This window comes from Podarcis filfolensis (genome assembly GCF_964270895.1).
Source record: "Podarcis filfolensis genome assembly, chromosome: 2".
NCBI lineage: Eukaryota > Metazoa > Chordata > Lepidosauria > Squamata > Lacertidae > Podarcis > Podarcis filfolensis.
Genome location: NC_139605.1, coordinates 27974955 through 27993698, shown reverse-complemented (window position 1 = coordinate 27993698; position 18744 = coordinate 27974955). Strand labels below are relative to the sequence as shown.

Below are 18744 nucleotides of genomic sequence, written 5' to 3'. Positions count from 1 at the left end.
TAACAAGCAGTCTTTTGGCACCTTGTTATGGCATAAGCGCTGGAGGCAAAAGCATGGAAGTTTTATTTTTCTTTGGTCTGGTTACAGTTCAGGAAAGTATTGTTTCATTGGAAGTCTCCCTCCTCCCCGCCGCTTTGTTTTCATCTGCAAACTACAGCTGTTGATTGGAAAGTCAACACATTTTTCATTTTCAGAAGCCTGGGTCATACCCGGACAACCAGCCGGTGTGATTGTATCAACAGGAATAGTGTATATGCTGCTAATGAGACAGACTGCGCCCAAGGGAAGAGGCAGCATCAATGTACGAGAAGGGAAGGCAATGTTTGTTTTCAATACTGAGAGCTCAATGGTTCCTTACTTGAAAGCTCTTTAGCAGGTTAAAGCTAGAGAAATCTGGCACCAGAGTGGCAAATTTGAAAGATGCAGAACCGCTTGAATGTATGCCAGGGGAATTTTGCCAGGGGAACTCAGAAGTCGAAGATCCCCAGGTGCGCTTATGTTTATAGAACATTTATAGCTGGTGTCAGTGTAAGATAGCTGGGCTTTCTTAATAGACCATAATTAATAATAAAAAGAGACCTGCAGAATTGTAGGTAAAGAGGGATGGGAATCTTGGGCTGGACCTCAGCAACAGACATCTTCCAAAGGGTTTGTGGGGGAACTAAGTCACAGTGCAAGTGGGGCCCATTCTGTCCCCTCCAGCCTTTTCGTGCAAAGCAGAGCATATATATTTGCATGTGACTTGCCACAACATAAAATGAGCTTAAAGTAATTACCATGAAAATGGGTAATCCAGCTGTATTGATGTATTAACTCGGTCTACTGATTTGTGATGTATTTTGTACTTCTTTTTTATGAATGTAATTTCATTGTTTATATGATGTAGTTCACTGCTGTGGTTTTTTTAAAAAAAAAATTGTATTCATGTTGGCAGTTCAGAAATCTCTGCAAATAAATAAAATAAACATAAACATGAATATTTTACAATAAGAAGCTTCTAAAGAGTTAGTCTCAAGGTGCTGTCAAACAAATGTCTTTCTTTAACATATTGCAAATGTGCCATGAATTTAAGGCAAAGTTTATTCAGAGCAGTATTTCTAGGCAGTGGTGCCCAAAGGCTGCTGGGGGCGCAGGCTGGGGTGTGTTTGCAAAAATCACCACCAACATCAGAGGAGTTTGGGTTGCAGCCTAAACCTTTTAATCGTTTTAATGCTACTCAATATGCTGTTTTATCATTGTTGTGATTGTTTTATCACATTGTGGTTTTTGGGGTTTGTTTTTTGTGCTCTGAAACCATTTTGGGAAATTTATTGTAGAATGTGTGGTATACGAATGTTTTATCAAAAAAAAAAAAAAAGCAGCAGCAGCCAGATTATGTATGAGAGGTCATATTTTGCAATGCAGTGCAGCGCACATTTCCTGGACGTCTGGATTACCATTGCTTCCATCGTGATTTGACTGAGTTGCAAAAAGAGTGAAATCCCTTGCGATCGCCAAGTCCATTTGCCCATGCTAATTCTGTATACCTATAAACCCTGTCAGTTGAGCAAGTGTCATTCAGAAGACTTTTATCTACGAGATCCAGCAAAATGAAACTTTGGCACACCAGAGATATGCATGCAAGGCAAGCAAAAAGTTGAACACGTGATTCTGCCTTGAGTCAGACCTTTTGTCTGTCTAGCCTGGTATTGTTTGTGTGTTTTGATTGATGGGTTCTCCAAGGTCTCAAGCAGGGTTCCTTACTGCTCCTGCTCCCTTGGGCTGATCTTTATAGCTGTGTACTGAACTTGACATCTTCTGCATGCAAAGTGGATACCCTACCACTGAGCTATGATCTCTGCCCTGTCTTAACATAAAAAGAGGACATCATTGATGCTGCTCATGTCTGTTCTGTTGCCAAAGCAGAAGAAAACGTTTATTCCTTAGTTAAACATTGTTTGGATACTTCGCACACAAAGTGCTTATGATTAGAATTACTTTGCTGTCTAATGTTTGTTTGTGTGTACAAACATAAGAGACGAGACAGCTGGTTCTCTCTCTGCCTTCTCCCTTCCCCGTTGCATATGTGAAGGAACAGAGTGTGGAATATTCAGAAATGGCTGCCAAGGGTTGTTGTGTCTTGCCTGCAGATCTTTGGGAAACAGCGGAGTACAATGATATTCCTAAGGAGAAACAACAGGGCAACATCAAATGTAAATGACCCTCACCAGCACCACCAAAAATAGGCAGGCAGTGGATGAAAATATCTCCATATGAATGAAAACATACCAACTTTTGCTTACCCCCTCAAGGATCCTGATAGACTCAGTTGCTGTGTGGCAGGGGTAGGGAATTAGTGACCCTCCAGATGTTGGCTGCTACCACTGGGCGAGCTAGGTACTCAGAGACAGCGATGCTGGCTATATTAGGGGCACTGGGGGGCATGTTCAAGCAGCCACTTCTCGGTGATTTTAATACAGCCAAAATAACTCCCCGTCTTTCCCAGTACAGCGGTTTCCCCCCTACCACCCAGCTGATGTTTGATCAAGGGGGACAGCAGTGGACAAAGTGGGAAGGGATCCGCAAGGCATGGCAGGCTGCATGGAGAAGCAGCCCAGAACCACTCACATGTGCCCTAAAGAAATGCAAAAATTCCTGCTTGGTAGTAGTAAGCACTGGCGTGCACCTGATCCAACAGAGGTATGACCTCATTAGGAAATTGTGAGCATGAAAAGCGAACTGCACACTTGTTCCTTAGCTCTCACCAGCCCAGACCAAACTGGAATTGTTCACAGTATAAAAGAGCAACCCTTTTTACAAACTCTGTTTCCTGCTGCCATTCATCCTATTTTCAGCTCCATCCATTTGCCCAGGAGGCTGCAGCCAGAAGTAAGAAATGCTGGGGGGATTCTTTCTGTGTGTTCGTACCCCACCCACAAAATAACTCTGGTCATTTCCAAGTTAATTTGCAGTGAGCAGTGGAGATCTCTCTGTCTCTGCATGTTGTAGAATATGTGTAGTTGAACAGCGTGGAACATAGCTTTGAGTCCGCATGCTTAGGACTATGCTGTATAAGAAGCAGGCGGTTATCAGTTTTTGAGAGTTTTATTTTCTGACAGATGATCTCAGATTCCATTTTCAGTAGTAATGTTTTTTCAGAGCTCAGACCTAGCCGTGCATGCTCCCTGGAAGTTAATTAAATTGCTGCCAGGAGGGCTTCTATTTTTTTCTTTAAATAGCTGACATGTTGGGTTTCCATTATAGCCCATAGGCTGCAAAGATAACTGTTGCCTGGTGTAGCATAACACAGACTATGTAATGAATTCTTGGTGGTTGGTGTGTGTAGGGGGGTTTTATTATTTGAGTGATAAACACAGTTTGTAAGAGGAAACAGTTTATATAAATACATATGCATACCCTGCAGACTGATGTTGTAGCTTAATTGAAAGTCACGAACTTCCGCATCAAACAGAAGGAATATGTATTTTGGGTTTTTTTCCTTTTACTTCTGGCAGCATGCTTTACAAGTTGCAGATGTGCTGTGCAAATGATCGGTGTCTGTAGACGCATCTCATTGCACACTCACTGAGAGGATTGTAATGATCATGATTTATGCATGTTATTGAGGGGGAAATTGGGAAGCTGTTCAAAGAAAGCAGCTGCTCTAATCTAAAAGCAGTCAGAGCCATGCTGTGGTGAAACACCTGTTTGCCACATTTCTCATCATAAAGCTAACTCGGCTATTTTAAAAAAACAACAACAAAGCAGCACAGCCTCTGGAATCATTGGCAGGCTATAAAGCCTTGGATATCTTAGTTGGAACACAAAGGAGCTACCCAGTACCATCCAGGCTCTGCTAATGCAGAAATGTCCACCCTGAAGAGGAATAGCAATCTTTATCACAGTCTGGCCAATGGCTGGTGTACTGGGTGGCTGTGGGTGGGGGTGGGGTAAGAGAGGCTCCCCAGAGCTTGGAAGCCTGCATGGAAAAGCACTTGCATATGTCCTAAAGAAACGTAACAATGCCTGCTTGAAAGTAGTTAACACTAGTGTGGACCTGATCCAGCATATGTACTGCCTCCTGGAGGGTGGTGGGATGAGCTTGAAAAGTGAACTGCACACTTGTTCCCTTGCTCTCTCGCAAGCCCAGACTGGACTGGAATTGCCAAATTGTACTGAAAGTAGAGAGGGTCCTTAAGAAGTAGTCTAGGCCGCAACTCAAGATGCTGTGGCCAACCTTGATGCACACATGCTTTCCCATCCCCACAATACACGGGTAGCCAACAAGTTGCCCTCCAGATTATTTAGGACCCCAACTCCCAACATCCTGATGGGAGTTGATAGCAGGGGGGAAGTCCAATGACAACTGGAGGGCACCAACTCTGCCATAATAGTTGGTGCATATTGGTTTTGTAGTAATTGCTGGGGTTTTTTTATTCTGCTTATGGCACCTCCATGCTGATAGTGAAGAAATCTGAGATGAATGACAAAGAGCAGTCCCCTGTTAACTGAAATGGCAGAGAGGCAGCAGGAATAGTCTCAGCTTTTATTGAACAGGATCAGTTGTGGAATTCTGAGAGATCTGTAGAAACATGGCTTTGCCAAACATTTTGTTCTTGGGTGAACCCTTCACCTAGGTTCATGTGTAACCTGTGTTAGAAACAGAGATATGAAAGCTAGAGCTAAATGGCACCTAAAACCTAGGTTATGGGCACCGCAATGGAGTGTTTATGTGTGCTTTTTTTATAACGAGTACAAAGCTGAAAATGAACGAACTGCAGCTAAAATCTTATGTTCATTTTTCATGTGGTCTAGTCCTCATCTGAAGACTGCAAAAAACAAACCATACTTCCCCTGGCCACCCTCCTAATATTCTTATGAGGGTCCCTTCTCCAGTCTTCAGAGAGTGGCTGGAAGTGGGGAGGCAGAAAAAGGTCCTCCTTTTCTTCCAGCAGGGGCAGTTTTAATCTGAAATCTTAGGCTCAGTATTGCACCCAGCAGTGGCGTAGCGTGGGTTGTCAGCACCCGGGGCAAGGCAAGTAATTTGCGCCCCCTAACCCGTGGATTTGCGCCCCCTAACCCGTGGATTTGCGCCCCCTAACCCATGGATTTGCCCTAACCCCAGATGTTGCGCCCGGTGCGGCCCGCCCCCCCTGCACCCCCCACGCTACGCCACTGGCACCCAGAGCTCAGAAGCTGCTCAAGTTAATGAAATTCCCTGTTGCAAAAGGTGCCCAGGACAATGGGAGTTTCAAACACTGTGTGTAACCTTCCTTAGCACTTCATTTACTAAGCACAGGTTTACTAAGTTGGTGTGTGATTGTCTGAACCAACCCTCTTTGGTTACCTGCATGCAGTATACTCCCAACAATGGAACTGGCTTTCTGAAGTGTGTTGTTGCCAAGTGGGTGTTTCCTGTCTGGAATCCTGAGGCATGGTAACAATAATCTCTCTGAGAGGGCAATGCCTGTTTATGGTATAGAAAGGAATACAGCATCTTGGACAAATACTTAAAGCTGTCAGGTTGATGCATGAGCTTGTAAGGAATTGGGTTCTATATGCATGATAAGGTTATCTAAAAGTCTGAGTGAAATGTATGGCACTACAAACGGTTGCATTTGCTTTGTGCTTTGTTTGTTTCTACATGGAATTTTAAGTTCCTGAGAGTCTAAAGCCACTTAATGTGCTAGACTTCAGGATTGCCACTACATTCAGGATAAATATGTGCATGTAGAGACTTTTCATTTACTCTCACAGGGAGCTAGTTTTCAATTGGGGGAAGTATTTCTTTTTCAATTTTATACTAGGCAAAATATGAATTAAATAAGCTGCCGTGCTCAGCACCCAGGATTCTTAACAGTACTGCACTTGTGGCATTGTAAAAAAAACTTAACAGATTTGTTGTGCTTTGTTGGGTACTTCATAGGCACAGCTACTTCTAACATAGCTTTTTAGATCTAAGTGATGAGCAACGTTCCAGTATCTTTCATTAACAAATATACCAATCTCTCATTGTTTGGACCAGAGAATTGCCTAAGGATCTAAGATACATGATTTCAACTCTATTATGTACTCATTGTGTGACTCAGGGCAAATTTCTTTTCTCTTAGCCTCAGCTCCCCATATAGGAAGAGTGTGGTGACCTACCTCACGGGGTTGTTGTGTTGATAAACCTTCTAAAGCAGGGACATCCAACTCCCAAGAGACTGTGATCTACTCCCACAATAAAAAGCTGGCAGTGATCTACCCATTTGGGTAGATAACTCCATCTGCCACTTTTGTGATTGTGCGCAAATGAAGGACGGGGCAAGGGGGCGGGGCCAGGTGTTCTTTTTCCACCACGGAGGAAATAGGGCCCGTGATCGACCACTAGCTGCAGGGAATCGACCAGTTGATTGCGGTTGGCCAGTTGGACATCCCTGTTCTAAAATATTGCTCCACTTGCAGATGTTGTTAAGTGATTTATAGGTTGGATCCAGACTTACCAATCCTTCCGTTCTCAGAAGGGACTGAGAGTCTACAGAAGTTCTCGCTGAACAAAGAGGGCTCAAATTTTGCCAATTCGCTCCACCTTTCCCAACATCACCTCCAGTGCTGTCTTCCAATCCTCTGGAGCAACTTTTCTGTGGAAAGACGCAATAGGCAAAAATTGCCTACCCCGTTCCTCTAGCAGAGCACCCTGTGTACAAAGTTCCAATAGGTAGTCTGGCTCTATCCTGATGTATTTTAGAAAGCCATATCACAATGTAGTCTATGTGAAAACAGTATCTTCTTGTCGTTGGTGCTGCTTTTTTGGTGGGGTGGAATGACAACTGACTATTATTGAAATACATATAAAAGGATATATGCAGTTTGAGGTTAACAGGGTTAACCTGTGGGCTGGGTTAACAGAAATAGATCTTAATTATCTGTATTAGAAGGCAATCAATGCATCCAAGTTAATCAGCAGGTGTAAATATGCCTGTAGAACAAACAGGGAATTTCTGTGACAAAACAGTGGCCACAATCCAGCCAAAGTTAAGCGCTATCATTGATTACAATGGGACAGAACTGAAGCACATGTTTAAGGCTTTAATCCTACATATTGCACTTGGTGGTATTTATTTCTGCATGGACTTTTATAGGGTTGTCCTGTAATTCTCCCACTGAAATCAACATATATGTTGCTTTGGCTCAGTTATGTCCATTATTTTGGAAAGCAATTAGCTAATGAAGTGTGATGATGTCAGCTGCTGCAATTTTGTGCTGTCAGTGGTGTCACTTCTAAAGAATTCAAGTGAATACAGAGATTAAGTGAGACAATTCATGAGATCTGTGGGAAATACTGTATTCATTAGACTTTTACATGCTTCCATCTGAGAAACAGATACAGTACTATACCTCTGAGCTATTGTTATTGTGCCTTGGGTGCCTATATGTAACATTGTAACAGTGCCAGTAATTAATCTGCTTGGAATACGGTTCCAGTCAGTCAGTTAGTGTAGTTGAGATAACTGGGTACGTTTAGGCTGGTGGGAAGAAGTTAGGGAGACATCATAGCTGTCCTTCAGAGATCTGATCGGCTTAAGGGGAAGATGAACCAAGCTTGTTTTCTGCTGCTCCTGGAGGCACGAATGGAACTAATAGATAGAAACGGCAAGGAAGTAGATTTTAGCTGAACAATGAAATAGGCTACCTCTGGAGGCGATCAGCTCTCCTTAGCTGGAAGCATTGAAGTGCAGGCTGGACTTCCGTCTACCTGGGATGCTGTAGTTGCAAGAGTCCTAAATTGAGCCGAGAGTTGACTAGATGGTCTCTAAGGTCTCTCTGCTTCGATTCTGTGAAAACAAAAATGGGAGCTGTTGTGTTTATATGCAGCTCCACTCTGCTATTTCTGACGCTTTCCCCTGACTTAGGTTTACTGTGTGCCCAGGAGACATAGCACAGACAGTGCTTGCGCTTTAATGCCACTTTCCCCTTGTAGTTTTGCCAGTTCCCTGCCGCTGGATGCATGCCTTTTTGTAGGCCGAGGTGCCTTTTGTTATCAAGCATATAGGACTGTGATAACAAGCTTTCAGTTTTGCTGCCGCACAAAGGAACCACGACTAATTTGGCTAATCTGACTTTTGTGCAAAGAGGAAGAACCCATGAGTGTTAGCAATAACAAGTCTGCAGCTCTTGGAAGCCTCATGGGAGACATCTTCTAGCATCATGCAGACCGTGAATAATCCCCACTCGCTCAACAATAAATCCGCAGGTAGAGGGGAACAGATCCGCTTCCTGCCTGGTGCATGAGAGAATCTGTCTGGTGCTCTGAGGTCATTCTTGCAAGTTGTAAGTGCCTGAATGAGATCATATGGCCATTGGTTATCCCCTGCCCCCACCCCAAAAGCTGTAAGCTCTTTAAAGTTCAATGCTCTTTGTAAATATATCCACTGTGGATCTCAATTTAACATACACTCATACACACACAATTAAGAAACCTATATGAGTAGGGACCTGGGTGCAGAAATGTATACCTTTGGACTACAGCTTCACATTTTGGGATCGGTGTATACAGTAAGCCTGTGGCTTATGTACATTGAACTTGTGTGTGCTCAAATTTACGTGTCTGGCAAAAAAATTAAAAAGGGGGGCAGATGTCTGGGGGGAAAAGACTTGGCCAATCCTGCCCACCATTGAACCCAATGTGTTTTGACTCTATGCGATATTGGCTCTAGGTGTAACCCCCAGAACGTAACCCCCATGTAAGTGACGGGCTTACTCTAAATTACTAAACACTGGTTAGACCTTTCAAGCATGGAGGCTGCATATGTTTGAACCAACAGATGGTTTCAGCCTCTAGGATGCTCCAGCACAAATTTGCTGTATAGGAAAGTGATACTGGCTTTTCCCCTTGAATTGAGTGATCTAGTGTTCCCTCCATTTCCATAGCTGGCCGTGAAGCACACTATTGCAGGTAAATGAAAGGTCGCATCTGCCAATTCCGTCTGCTTGTGAATTTTTGTTAACGTTAGTTTAGAAACTAGTTTAACTGAAAAGGGAGTGCTGATGTAGTCTTCGGTAATGTGTAGATGTTAAGCTGTTTGTAGAAGAATAATTTCCAGCACAGTCCTCTCTGTGTCTCACTCAGCAATAAATCCTCTTAAATTCAGTATGGGGTGTATTCCTGGGCAAACTGGATTAGGATATGGCCTAGTGGTATAGCAGTGAGTTTGGCTATCAAATTAGCACACTTAGGCCAACACTGGCCAGTGTTAGGGACTCATCTCTCTGTGACCTGATTGGCCAGTGTTAGCGTTTTGTTTATTTAATGTGCAACTCTTTTAGAATGATAGACATATTTTAGAATGCCGTTCTCAACTGAGTATATTCTTTATTGCATTTATGTACTGCCTTTCTCCCAATGTGTTCCAGGCAAATGGAACAAATTATTTTCAGACCACCTTCAAGACCTGATGACACCAGCTCCCTGGCCTAGGCTTATAGAGACCAAGATAGAAAACAAAGTGGATTTTATTTATTTCTTTTCTTCCCTGAACACCTTGCCATGTTGCCAGATGGCACAGATAATGGACTATCTTTCTGGTTGCATTCTCTCTGGGCTGGATTTTAAGTGGTAATCTGAATTGCAGATGATCATCTGACTCCAACCTGAGCTTGAATACACTGGCAGGTGAAGCTAAGGCAACTGGGGAAAAGGAATGCACCAAAGCTAGCATTTCAGGCCCTGAAGTTCTGTTACTCATGGAAATAGAAGCACAGAATACAATTTGCAGCGCTGTGCCTGTGACATTATATTTAGACTTATTTGCAGTTGGGGAGGTAGCTTTTCCTCAGGTCACATTGACATTGTGAGGTAGTTGGGGTTTTTTGCTTTCATCTGTAACATGTCACTCCGCTCAATTAATGAATCCATTCAGTTTATTTTCTTAGGAAAGTGTGCCATGCTACTCCTTGTTCAGTGGTGCGCTTTGTATTGCACACATTGTCATCTGGGTAGTGTTGGGTTTGTGAAAGTTGATCTTGTGTTGTGAACAAGGGTTTGAAGTTTAGTTGATCTTCAGTTCTCCTGCAGCGTAAGGAGTCTATCATTTTCAGCCCTGTCATAGGAAACCTCTGAATTACGGCTTGCACCTTCATTCAGTGTGTAGGAGGCGGCTTGCCTTGTGACTTTTTTTTTGGCCCATGGTTCTGAAATAGAAAAATAGGGCACTGTAGTTTGTCACGGGTGTGTTGTGAACGTATATATATTTTTTTAAAAAAAAAATATTTTTATTCAAGAATTTTTTCATATAAGCATAACATACATAAACATACAAAGACAAAAACAGAACAAAAAAAAAACATGTACCATTTCATATCCTAATTTCTTGTACCTTACTTCCCCTACTTCCTCATGCCTCCCTTTTCTGTATTCCAAATTCTTATCGATTACTCAGCAAATCTTCCCTTATTTTAATTTAGATTTAAACTAATCTTCCTTATTCTCCTTGTCTTAACCATTGCTAATAGTAACCATTTACTTTCCAGTCCAACATCATTCTAACTTTCATTAACTTTACAATATTTCTTTAAATAGTCCTTAAATTTTTTCCATTCTTCTTGCGCTGCTTCTCTTCCCTGGTTTCGGATTCTGCTCGTCATTTCTGCCAAGCCCATGTAGTCTATCACCTTCATCTGCCATTCTTCCAGTGTGGGTAGCTCTTGCGTCTTCCAGTACTTCGCAATGAGTATTCTAGCTGCTGTTGTAGCATACATAAAGAAAGTTATATCCGTCTTTAACACCCCTTGGCCGACAATACCCAAGAGAAAGGCTTCTGGTTTCTTGGAAAAAGTATATTTAAATACCTTTTTAAGTTCATTATAGATCATTTCCCAGAATACCTTAATCTTCGGGCAAGTCCACCAAAGATGAAAAAATGTACCTTCAGTTTCTTTACATTTCCAACATTTATTGTCAGGCAAATGGTAAATCTTTGCAAGCTTGACTGGAGTTATGTACCACCTATATATCATTTTCATAATGTTTTCTCTTAAGGCATTACATGCCGTAAATTTCATCCCGGTGGTCCACAACTTTTCCCAATCAGCAAACAAAATATTATGACCAATGTCCTGAGCCCATTTAATCATGGCCGATTTAACCGTTTCATCTTGTGTATTCCATTTCAGCAGCAAATTGTACATTTTTGACAAATTCTTAGTACTGGGTTCTAACAGTTCTGTCTCCAATTTTGATTTTTCCACCTGGAAGCCGTGTTGTGAACGTATATTAGCCTCTTAGTGGTGAGCCACTGCAGATGAGCTTTGAAGGAGGTGAAGAAGCTGTCATTTATACGTATACCACAGAGAACTAATGAACAGATTGCTTCAAAGTCGAGATGAGAACAGAGATGTTTTCTTTATTCAGAAGATTTTTTACCCGCCCTTCACCTAAGGTCCCAGAGCTGATTACAACAATAGAATATGCAATGTATAAAAACAGATAAAACAGCTAACGTTTGTAAGAGCAAGAAGAACCATTTCAGCCAGAACAGAGCAGTATACATTCAGCGAAAGAGGAGGGTCGTACAAAACAAAATACCTTAAATGTCTAAGGCTATGGTATAGAAGAAGCGTCTCTTCAGCTTATGTCGAAAACTGTACAAGGAAGACTCTAGATACCCCTCCATGGGGTGTTCTAGCCTTGATTCAGGAACCTTTACACACAGATGCACCCATTCACACCCCCAAGATATTGCCTCCCCCCATTTCTTGGGAGTCAGAGAAAACCTTGGGATATTGGGTGACATGACTTGACTTTGTCATTCATATACAATCGTACCTTTGTTTTCGATCAACTTAGTTCTCAAATGTTTTAGCTCCCAGATGCAGCAAACCCAGAAGTGACTGTTCCGGTTTGTGAACTATTTTTGGAAGCCGAACGTCCGACGGGGCTCCTGCAGCTTCCAATTGGCTGCAGGAGCTTTGGTTTCCAAATGTTTTGGAAGTCGAATGGACTTCCGGAATGGATTCTGTTTGACTTCCAACGTACGACTGTACAGGTAACTCACATCTTATGTGGGGGTTATGTTTGTGGTCATTGCTTGCAGATGCAAAATCATGTAAAGCCAGGAACCTCCAGAACTGTCCCCACTACAAGGTGTAGGATTGCTTGCCCAGCTTTGTGGAGCAGGGGTTCTAGGACACTGCCAGAGCGCTCACATCTCCTTCCCTTTTGCCAACTTCCCAAACCTGGGCAAGCCCAGCATTGCAGCATTGCCCAGGTGGTGGTGGGAGAATATATAAATGGGGAGTGGGTTACACACACACACACACACACACACACACACACACACACACTGTGCAAAGCTGTGATTGCATAAGTAAAATAAGTGTAAGATGCGAGTTACCTGCTCAGTTATTGTACACTGGAATACTACTAGCTGAAAGTGTCGGCACAGTTCATTGAAACACTATGTTTTTGTGAGATAGTATGAGGAAATGTGAAGGTTATTTCCATGTTATAGCCATGGTGGGCCATTAACAAATGCAAAAGGTGTTGCAGTCTTCATGCAATGAACACGTGCATGCGAACAGCTTATAAGAATTGTTCCCGGTTTTCTTTTCTTTTGGGAGTAACTCTCTGAAAGAGGTTTGCTCAAATAACACTCAAGCGTTTGACATATAATGATATTTGAGGTCAGGAAGAAACTTTCCCACCACCTCAGATTGGCTGCAGCCCTTAGGAGAATCTCCTCGCAGATCGACTTTCTTGTCATCAATAGCTATTTGCCCTGCAGGCGCTGGACTACAATGGGCCTGCTCTGTGGTGGGTGGAGACCTAGATTCTGGTGAGAACTGGCAGCTGAAATAGAATCCTTTTATTTCCTATAGGAACACTTGTGTTAAAGGACCACAGTTGAATTGGAGTGCTTGTGTTATCCACACATGCAGACATATTCTCACTCCGTGTGTGTTTTTCAGTTAACTGAAAGTGTTAAAATAATGGCTTGGATCCTGTGAATAGAACTCAGTTCAGTGAGGGCAGTTTTTGCTTATTTCTTATTCCCTTTGTTCCATGAAAATGTGCTCCAGAGGGATCAGGGAACAGCATGGGGGGTGGTGTGGGGCGTTGCAGGACAAAGGGGGAGGCCTCCTCCCTCCTTCTGCCAGCAAGAGCCTTTCCTGAACTGCAGAAGGGCAACTGACAATTTATCCCAGTGTTGTCTGTGTGTGTGTGTGTGTGTGTGTGTGTGTGTGTGTGTGTGTGTAAACATAAGCAGATAGAGCTTAAATCTGATTTTTTTAAAAAAAATATTCCAGTTCTGGAAGAGGTGGTTCTTGCTGCCAGAAAGGAGATATTTCTCTTGACAGGAGGCTCTTTCCAGAAATATTTGGATGCCAATGCTGCGATAATACTATCACTGCGGTGGGGTACCTTTTTCAGCCTTCATTCCCATGGGCAGCTTCCCTGTGTGTTTGCGTAAGTGGTGGATGGGGCCAGAGCCAACGTTGGGTGAAGCAGCAGATGTGAGACTTACCTTTGTACAGTAGACTGCATGCTAGCCAGGCAGAAACCAGAGGTCTCTATGCACGCGCGCACACACACACGCCCCTCCATCCTCTGCCCAGGCAACCAAAATGTCTTCTTGCAGTTCAGGGAGGCATTCCAGGCAGACAGAAGCACACAAGGAGGGCGCTCACAGCAGGGCAGTTGAGTGGTATGTCCTGGGGACAGTCAGTCCCGAGGAGCAGATAGAGAGGACTGGAGGGGTACATTTGGCCCTTAGGCCTGGGGTTCCCCACCCCTGGGCTACCACACTGTTAGGAAATCCTTCCCTGTTTTTGGACAGGTGCACATCCAGAGAGATTCTGCAACAGAGGGTTGGGAGGGAGTCACACTTTTCTCCTGTGCTGAATTATTTAAAGATTCTGTGAGTTCAGTTTAGAACAAGGCACCTTGTATAAGAAGTCATGCGTCAGCTTATTCCATTGGGAAAAACGAGGCACGTGTTAGTGACTCAGGAAGCCCAATGAATTACTGGTACAGAAAAGTCATGTTGGTGCTTGCTGATCTCTGCTAAAAGCATGCAGAAATCCTGCAGAAACTCGTTGGCCTAATTAAGCAGATAAACAGAAAGTATTGCCCACTTTTCATTTCTGCCAGCAACCACACATGCCTTTTTGTCTTCTTAAAATAATTAAATGGATATCTGCCCAAACCCTACATCTTGGGGCCAAATTACAATTTCCTTTTAACTTTCTCTCTCCTATTTCTCCCCCCTCTCTAAGAACTAGAATAGTGAGAATGCCTTAGCTGATTATTATTATTTAGACAAAAAGAGGAATCAGATTTGCTTTAGGAATCTTAAGAGATGTGTCCATGTTAGAGAACGCGGGGGTTTGTTTTATCGACTGGTTGAACCAGAAGGTATCGTTTCAGCAAAGAATATTCAGTGGCTGATGAGTATCACCGCTTCTTTTTCTTCGGCAGCCAAATTTCCTCAGTTGCACTGTGTCCCTAATCAGAAAAGTAATGCAAGTCCACTTCTTTTGTTCAGAGTTGTCATGCAAGAAGGCCTATAGGGTTACGTTGCTATGACAGCTGGACTACACTATGAATGAACCCGCTTCCGAGTGGCTAAAACTCAGCCCCCTTTTCCTAGAACCAACTGGGCAAGTCTTACTGATTCCAAAATAGTTAACACTCTTCCATTCTTTTGTTTTCCCATGCACTTCCAAGTGATGAGAATGCAAGGAAAGATCTAAAGAACTTGCCTGCCTTTCCTACCAAGACGCTACAGGAACACCCATCGCTCGCCTTTTGGTAAGACACATTTATTTTTTGTTTCACTTGCCTTTCATGCTTTTATCCTCCCCTTCTTCTCTAAGCAGAATTGGAAGGGTCGGAGAGTCACAATGTCTCTTCCATGAATAGGAAGGGCTCTTTCCATACTTGTGGTCCATGAAGTAAGGATGAGGAGATTTTTGACAAGTTTCACTTCCCATGCTTCGCAGCACCACCTTGTTCTGGAGGGTTCTCCAGCCCTCCTAAACAGATTTTCAATGGACAAAGGAGGCTGCAGGGAGGAGGAGAGGAGGAGGAACTGGGCAGAAATCACCTCCCCTGTTTCACTCACAGGGTCTCTAGATCCAAGCCATAGTTTCTCTTCTCCCCCTGCCTCCAGCTCCCCATATTATCCTCACAACAGGCCAGCAAAGTAAATTAGGTCTGGCTGTGCCTTGCCCCCAAGGCCATCCAAGGACTTCCACCTCTGAGCAGGGGTTTAATCCAAGGTCCTCCTGGCCCATCAAACACTTTATCTGACGCCCTAAATAACACACATATTTTCATGAGGCTGTCGAAATTTCCTCCCAGCTACTATTTGTTTGGAAAGCTGTTGAACAAATAGTATAGATGTATTTAATACAGACACTGTCCAAGTTCTGTAGGTCGATAAGTGTATTTGAATCCAGGGCCAGGATTTAAAGATTAGTTCAAATATTTAAGGAAAACATAGGAATGTTTAAAAGGAGTTGACTTTCATAAGATGATCTCTCTCCAAAGTAAACTCGGGGCTGTAATCCTGGGACTAAAAAAAAATGCTATTATGTCCCCTGCTCAGTCTTCTCTAGGCTAAACATACCCAATTCCTTCAACCTTTCCTCATAGGACTTGGTTTTCCATACTCTGACCATCTTCGTTGCCCTCCTCTGAACCTGTTCCAGTCTCTCTTCATCCTTCTTAAAGTGTGGCACCCAGAACTGGGCCCAGTATTCCAGATGAGGTCTACCTAGTGCAGACTAAAGTGTAACTATTACTTCCCATGAGAGTTACGTGGCCATCTTTGTTGTTGCCGCTTCATAGTCCATTGCTGTCATGCTGATACCTCACCTTCATAAACTCAAGCCGCACTATGAAATCTGTGGTTAGCAGAGAGGGCAAGTCATTGATCGTTTACAACAGCTTATTCCTTTTGGGCTGCAGTTATGCACACAGGTAGGTGTTGCAAGCTCAGTAAGTTTTAAGCAGTGTATGTAGGGTAGCAGCCTTTGTGGGCCCCACAGTATTGCTATCTTTTTCTCTAGCAGGGCTCCTGTGTCTTAACAATATCAGTGCCCTGCAGAAATTCAACAGATCTAGCTATTCCAGTCATTGCTGGCCCATGTAAGCCAGGATTATCCCTGTTAAATACCTGCATTTTATGCAACTATGAAAGGTCCTGGTGAAAAAATTAGAGGCCTGTAGCAGACTGGAATACATTTTAGCTTGAATCCAGAGTTCCTGTGAGCTGCTAAAGGAAGAGCTCCTGCTAAAGGAAGAGGTGAGAAGGTGATTTTCATCCAGTCCTTCTTCCTGCTGCAGCACTGCAGGCCACTTCCCACACTATTTCCAGAGGGTCTCTCAACCCTTTAGAGTAGCTTTTCAAGGGATTATGGGGGCAGGCAGGGGTGGAGGGGGAATTGCCTCTTCCTCTAGCAGGAGCATCCTGTGATCAGAGTTGAGCTTACAGGAACTCTGGATCCAAGCCCAAACGTCTTAAAAGCTGCTACTGCACTCCTTCCTCCACTCAGCAGGACTCTTCTGCCTTTAACAGCAGTCAAATTCACTGAGCAGCTACATTATGAATGGCTGCACAATGATTATATTACCTTCATTATCAGAGGTGATATGCTTCAATACCAGTTGCTGGGGAGTGCTATTACACTCATCTCTTGCTTATGGGCTTCCCAGAGGCCGCTAATTGTAAGAACAGGATCCTGGACTAGATGGGTCTTTGGCTTGATCTGGCAGGGAACCACTTAACTTCTTCTGTAATTTCCCCCCTATTATAATGTATTGGTATAGGCAGTTTTCTGACATAGGCACACTTTTGTCTGCAAGTTCTCATCATGGTGATAAGTGATGCGGTAGGGAACCTAACATAACTCCACCTGCTTTTTGCTAAATTTCAGCTTTGCTGTGCTTGCAACTCGTTCAATGCTTGTGTCTTAGTAATGGGACATTCTACAATAGTGTGCACAATATAGAAGGGTTAATTACAAATTAGAGCCCATCCTGCTATATCAAGGAACAGACACATCGTTCCATTCTGTGTAGCTCAGTTCCTGAATGTGCAAGAGTGCGCACCTCACCGGAGAGTTTCTTAGCGGAGTGTTGTATGTTTGTGTGTGGAATGGTTTTCTGAGTGCCATCAAACATTATTATTTGGCATAAAATACTTCTGCTGCCTCCTTAACCATTTTGCTTGTTCCACAGTGAGGACAGAGTCATTGAACATTATGTAAAAAATAAGGGGCTGACCAGAGGACAAGCGATCGTTCAGTAAGTGTTTCACTTGGACATTTGTGGGGTGAGGTGGAGTGCAGAAGGGGCTTCACCAGTGGTCTGATAGGTTGACATGGTTCTCGGTTAGTCACTGGTAGGCACTGATGGTCAGCGATTACATGCTGAAAAATGACTTGCCCACCTGTAGGTCGCAAAGGCATGGACAGCAGATCTTTGGACCAATTCCCCTTCCACACTGTCTTTTCTCCTGAAGACTCCACAGTGCCTTTCATAGCCAGGAGCCTACTTAAGAACTGACCCAACAGCTGAAGCAAACAACTGAACATTCCATGAATAGGCACTAGCTTGGTCAGATCTCATTTTCTGGTCATATCTCCCTGAGGTTATGTGTACTTGACTATTCAAATGTCTATCATATAGGCTGGTCAGCTACATTTACCATGGAAGTGTACTCAGAAGAACATAAAACACACCTTAGAACTAAGCTTGGAAAATAGTGCAGACCTGTATTGTTAGAGAGCTCAGCCACAATAATTGGAGCCAAGTTTTTAATGGAGTTCAGCTGTTAAGCTGGCAAGTAGAACAGGGGCTGAGCACCTGTGCCAAATTGCACAGCACAACTTTTGGTGGTGTTTTTTAACGGGAGACCATGCTAATTCCATTCTGCTGAGCTCTTTTGACATTTTTTTGCCCATGCAGTTTGTTGCTGTGCTTGAACGCATTTGTAAACATACTTCAAACATAGCTGTTGACTGATCTGTTCTAAAAAAAATTAAGGGGCAATGGGGAGAACCCTCTGCTGCAGCTTAAAGAGGAATAAAAAAAATCAGAGAATATGTGCTTAGAGAGAACTTCACAGAAGAGCCGGCCCATTTACTTATGAATCTGTCTGCACAGGTACATGAAAGTGGTTGAAGCTCTGCCTACATACGGAGTCCATTACTACGGAGTAAAGGTTAGTGACTGCTGCAAGAGAACCTAAGTGCCTTGGGGCGGAATTCAGCATTGCGCTAAGTGTGGTACAAAGTCTGCTTGTACAATGGGACTTCCCCCCCTTCTCCCCCCTGCTTGCCCCCTAAACCTGTTCTAGGGGTTTCTTCAACCCTCCAGAGCATATTTAGGGGGTGCTTGCGGGGGAGGAGGGGGGAGCCCTGTTGCATGAGTGGACTTCGTTGCGCGCACACAGTAATTTAGTTGAATCCCACCCACAGAGTTGGAGTTTTGAAAGAGCAGTGCCCCCCCCTAGAAAAAAACAGGAGGGAACACATACTTGGCAGGCAGAAGGTCCCAGGTTCAGTCCCTGGTGGTGGGGAAAATTTCAGTTTGAGGCACTGGAAAACCACTGCCAGTGAGACTAGACCAACCTTCCTTGACATGCTGCTGTCCATATGTTGGACTGAAGCCCCCTATCATGTCTGGCCATTAGCCATGCTGGCAGAAGCTGATGGGAGTCAGAATCAACATCTGGAGCTTTAATTCAACACTCTTGCTTTAATTCAGTCTATTGTTTT

The 18744-nt window shown here is 43.5% G+C and overlaps 1 protein-coding gene across 6 annotated transcripts in view; it reads left to right on the top strand.

The window, feature by feature from the left end:
- The window catches only part of FRMD4B (FERM domain containing 4B), a 142923-nt gene that overhangs the window by 66271 nt on the left and 57908 nt on the right, over window positions 1-18744 (top strand). For 4 of the 6 annotated variants that reach the window (XM_083600558.1, XM_083600555.1, XM_083600554.1 and 1 more), the window contains 3 exons: window positions 14687-14770; window positions 17204-17269; window positions 18131-18188. In XM_083600558.1, the coding sequence (XP_083456684.1) occupies window positions 14687-14770; window positions 17204-17269; window positions 18131-18188 (208 nt within the window). Of the gene's footprint in view, window positions 1-5315; window positions 5417-12741; window positions 12795-14686; window positions 14771-17203; window positions 17270-18130; window positions 18189-18744 lie in introns of those variants that run through there. The other 2 variants (XM_083600556.1, XM_083600557.1) reach the window with 2 other exon arrangements.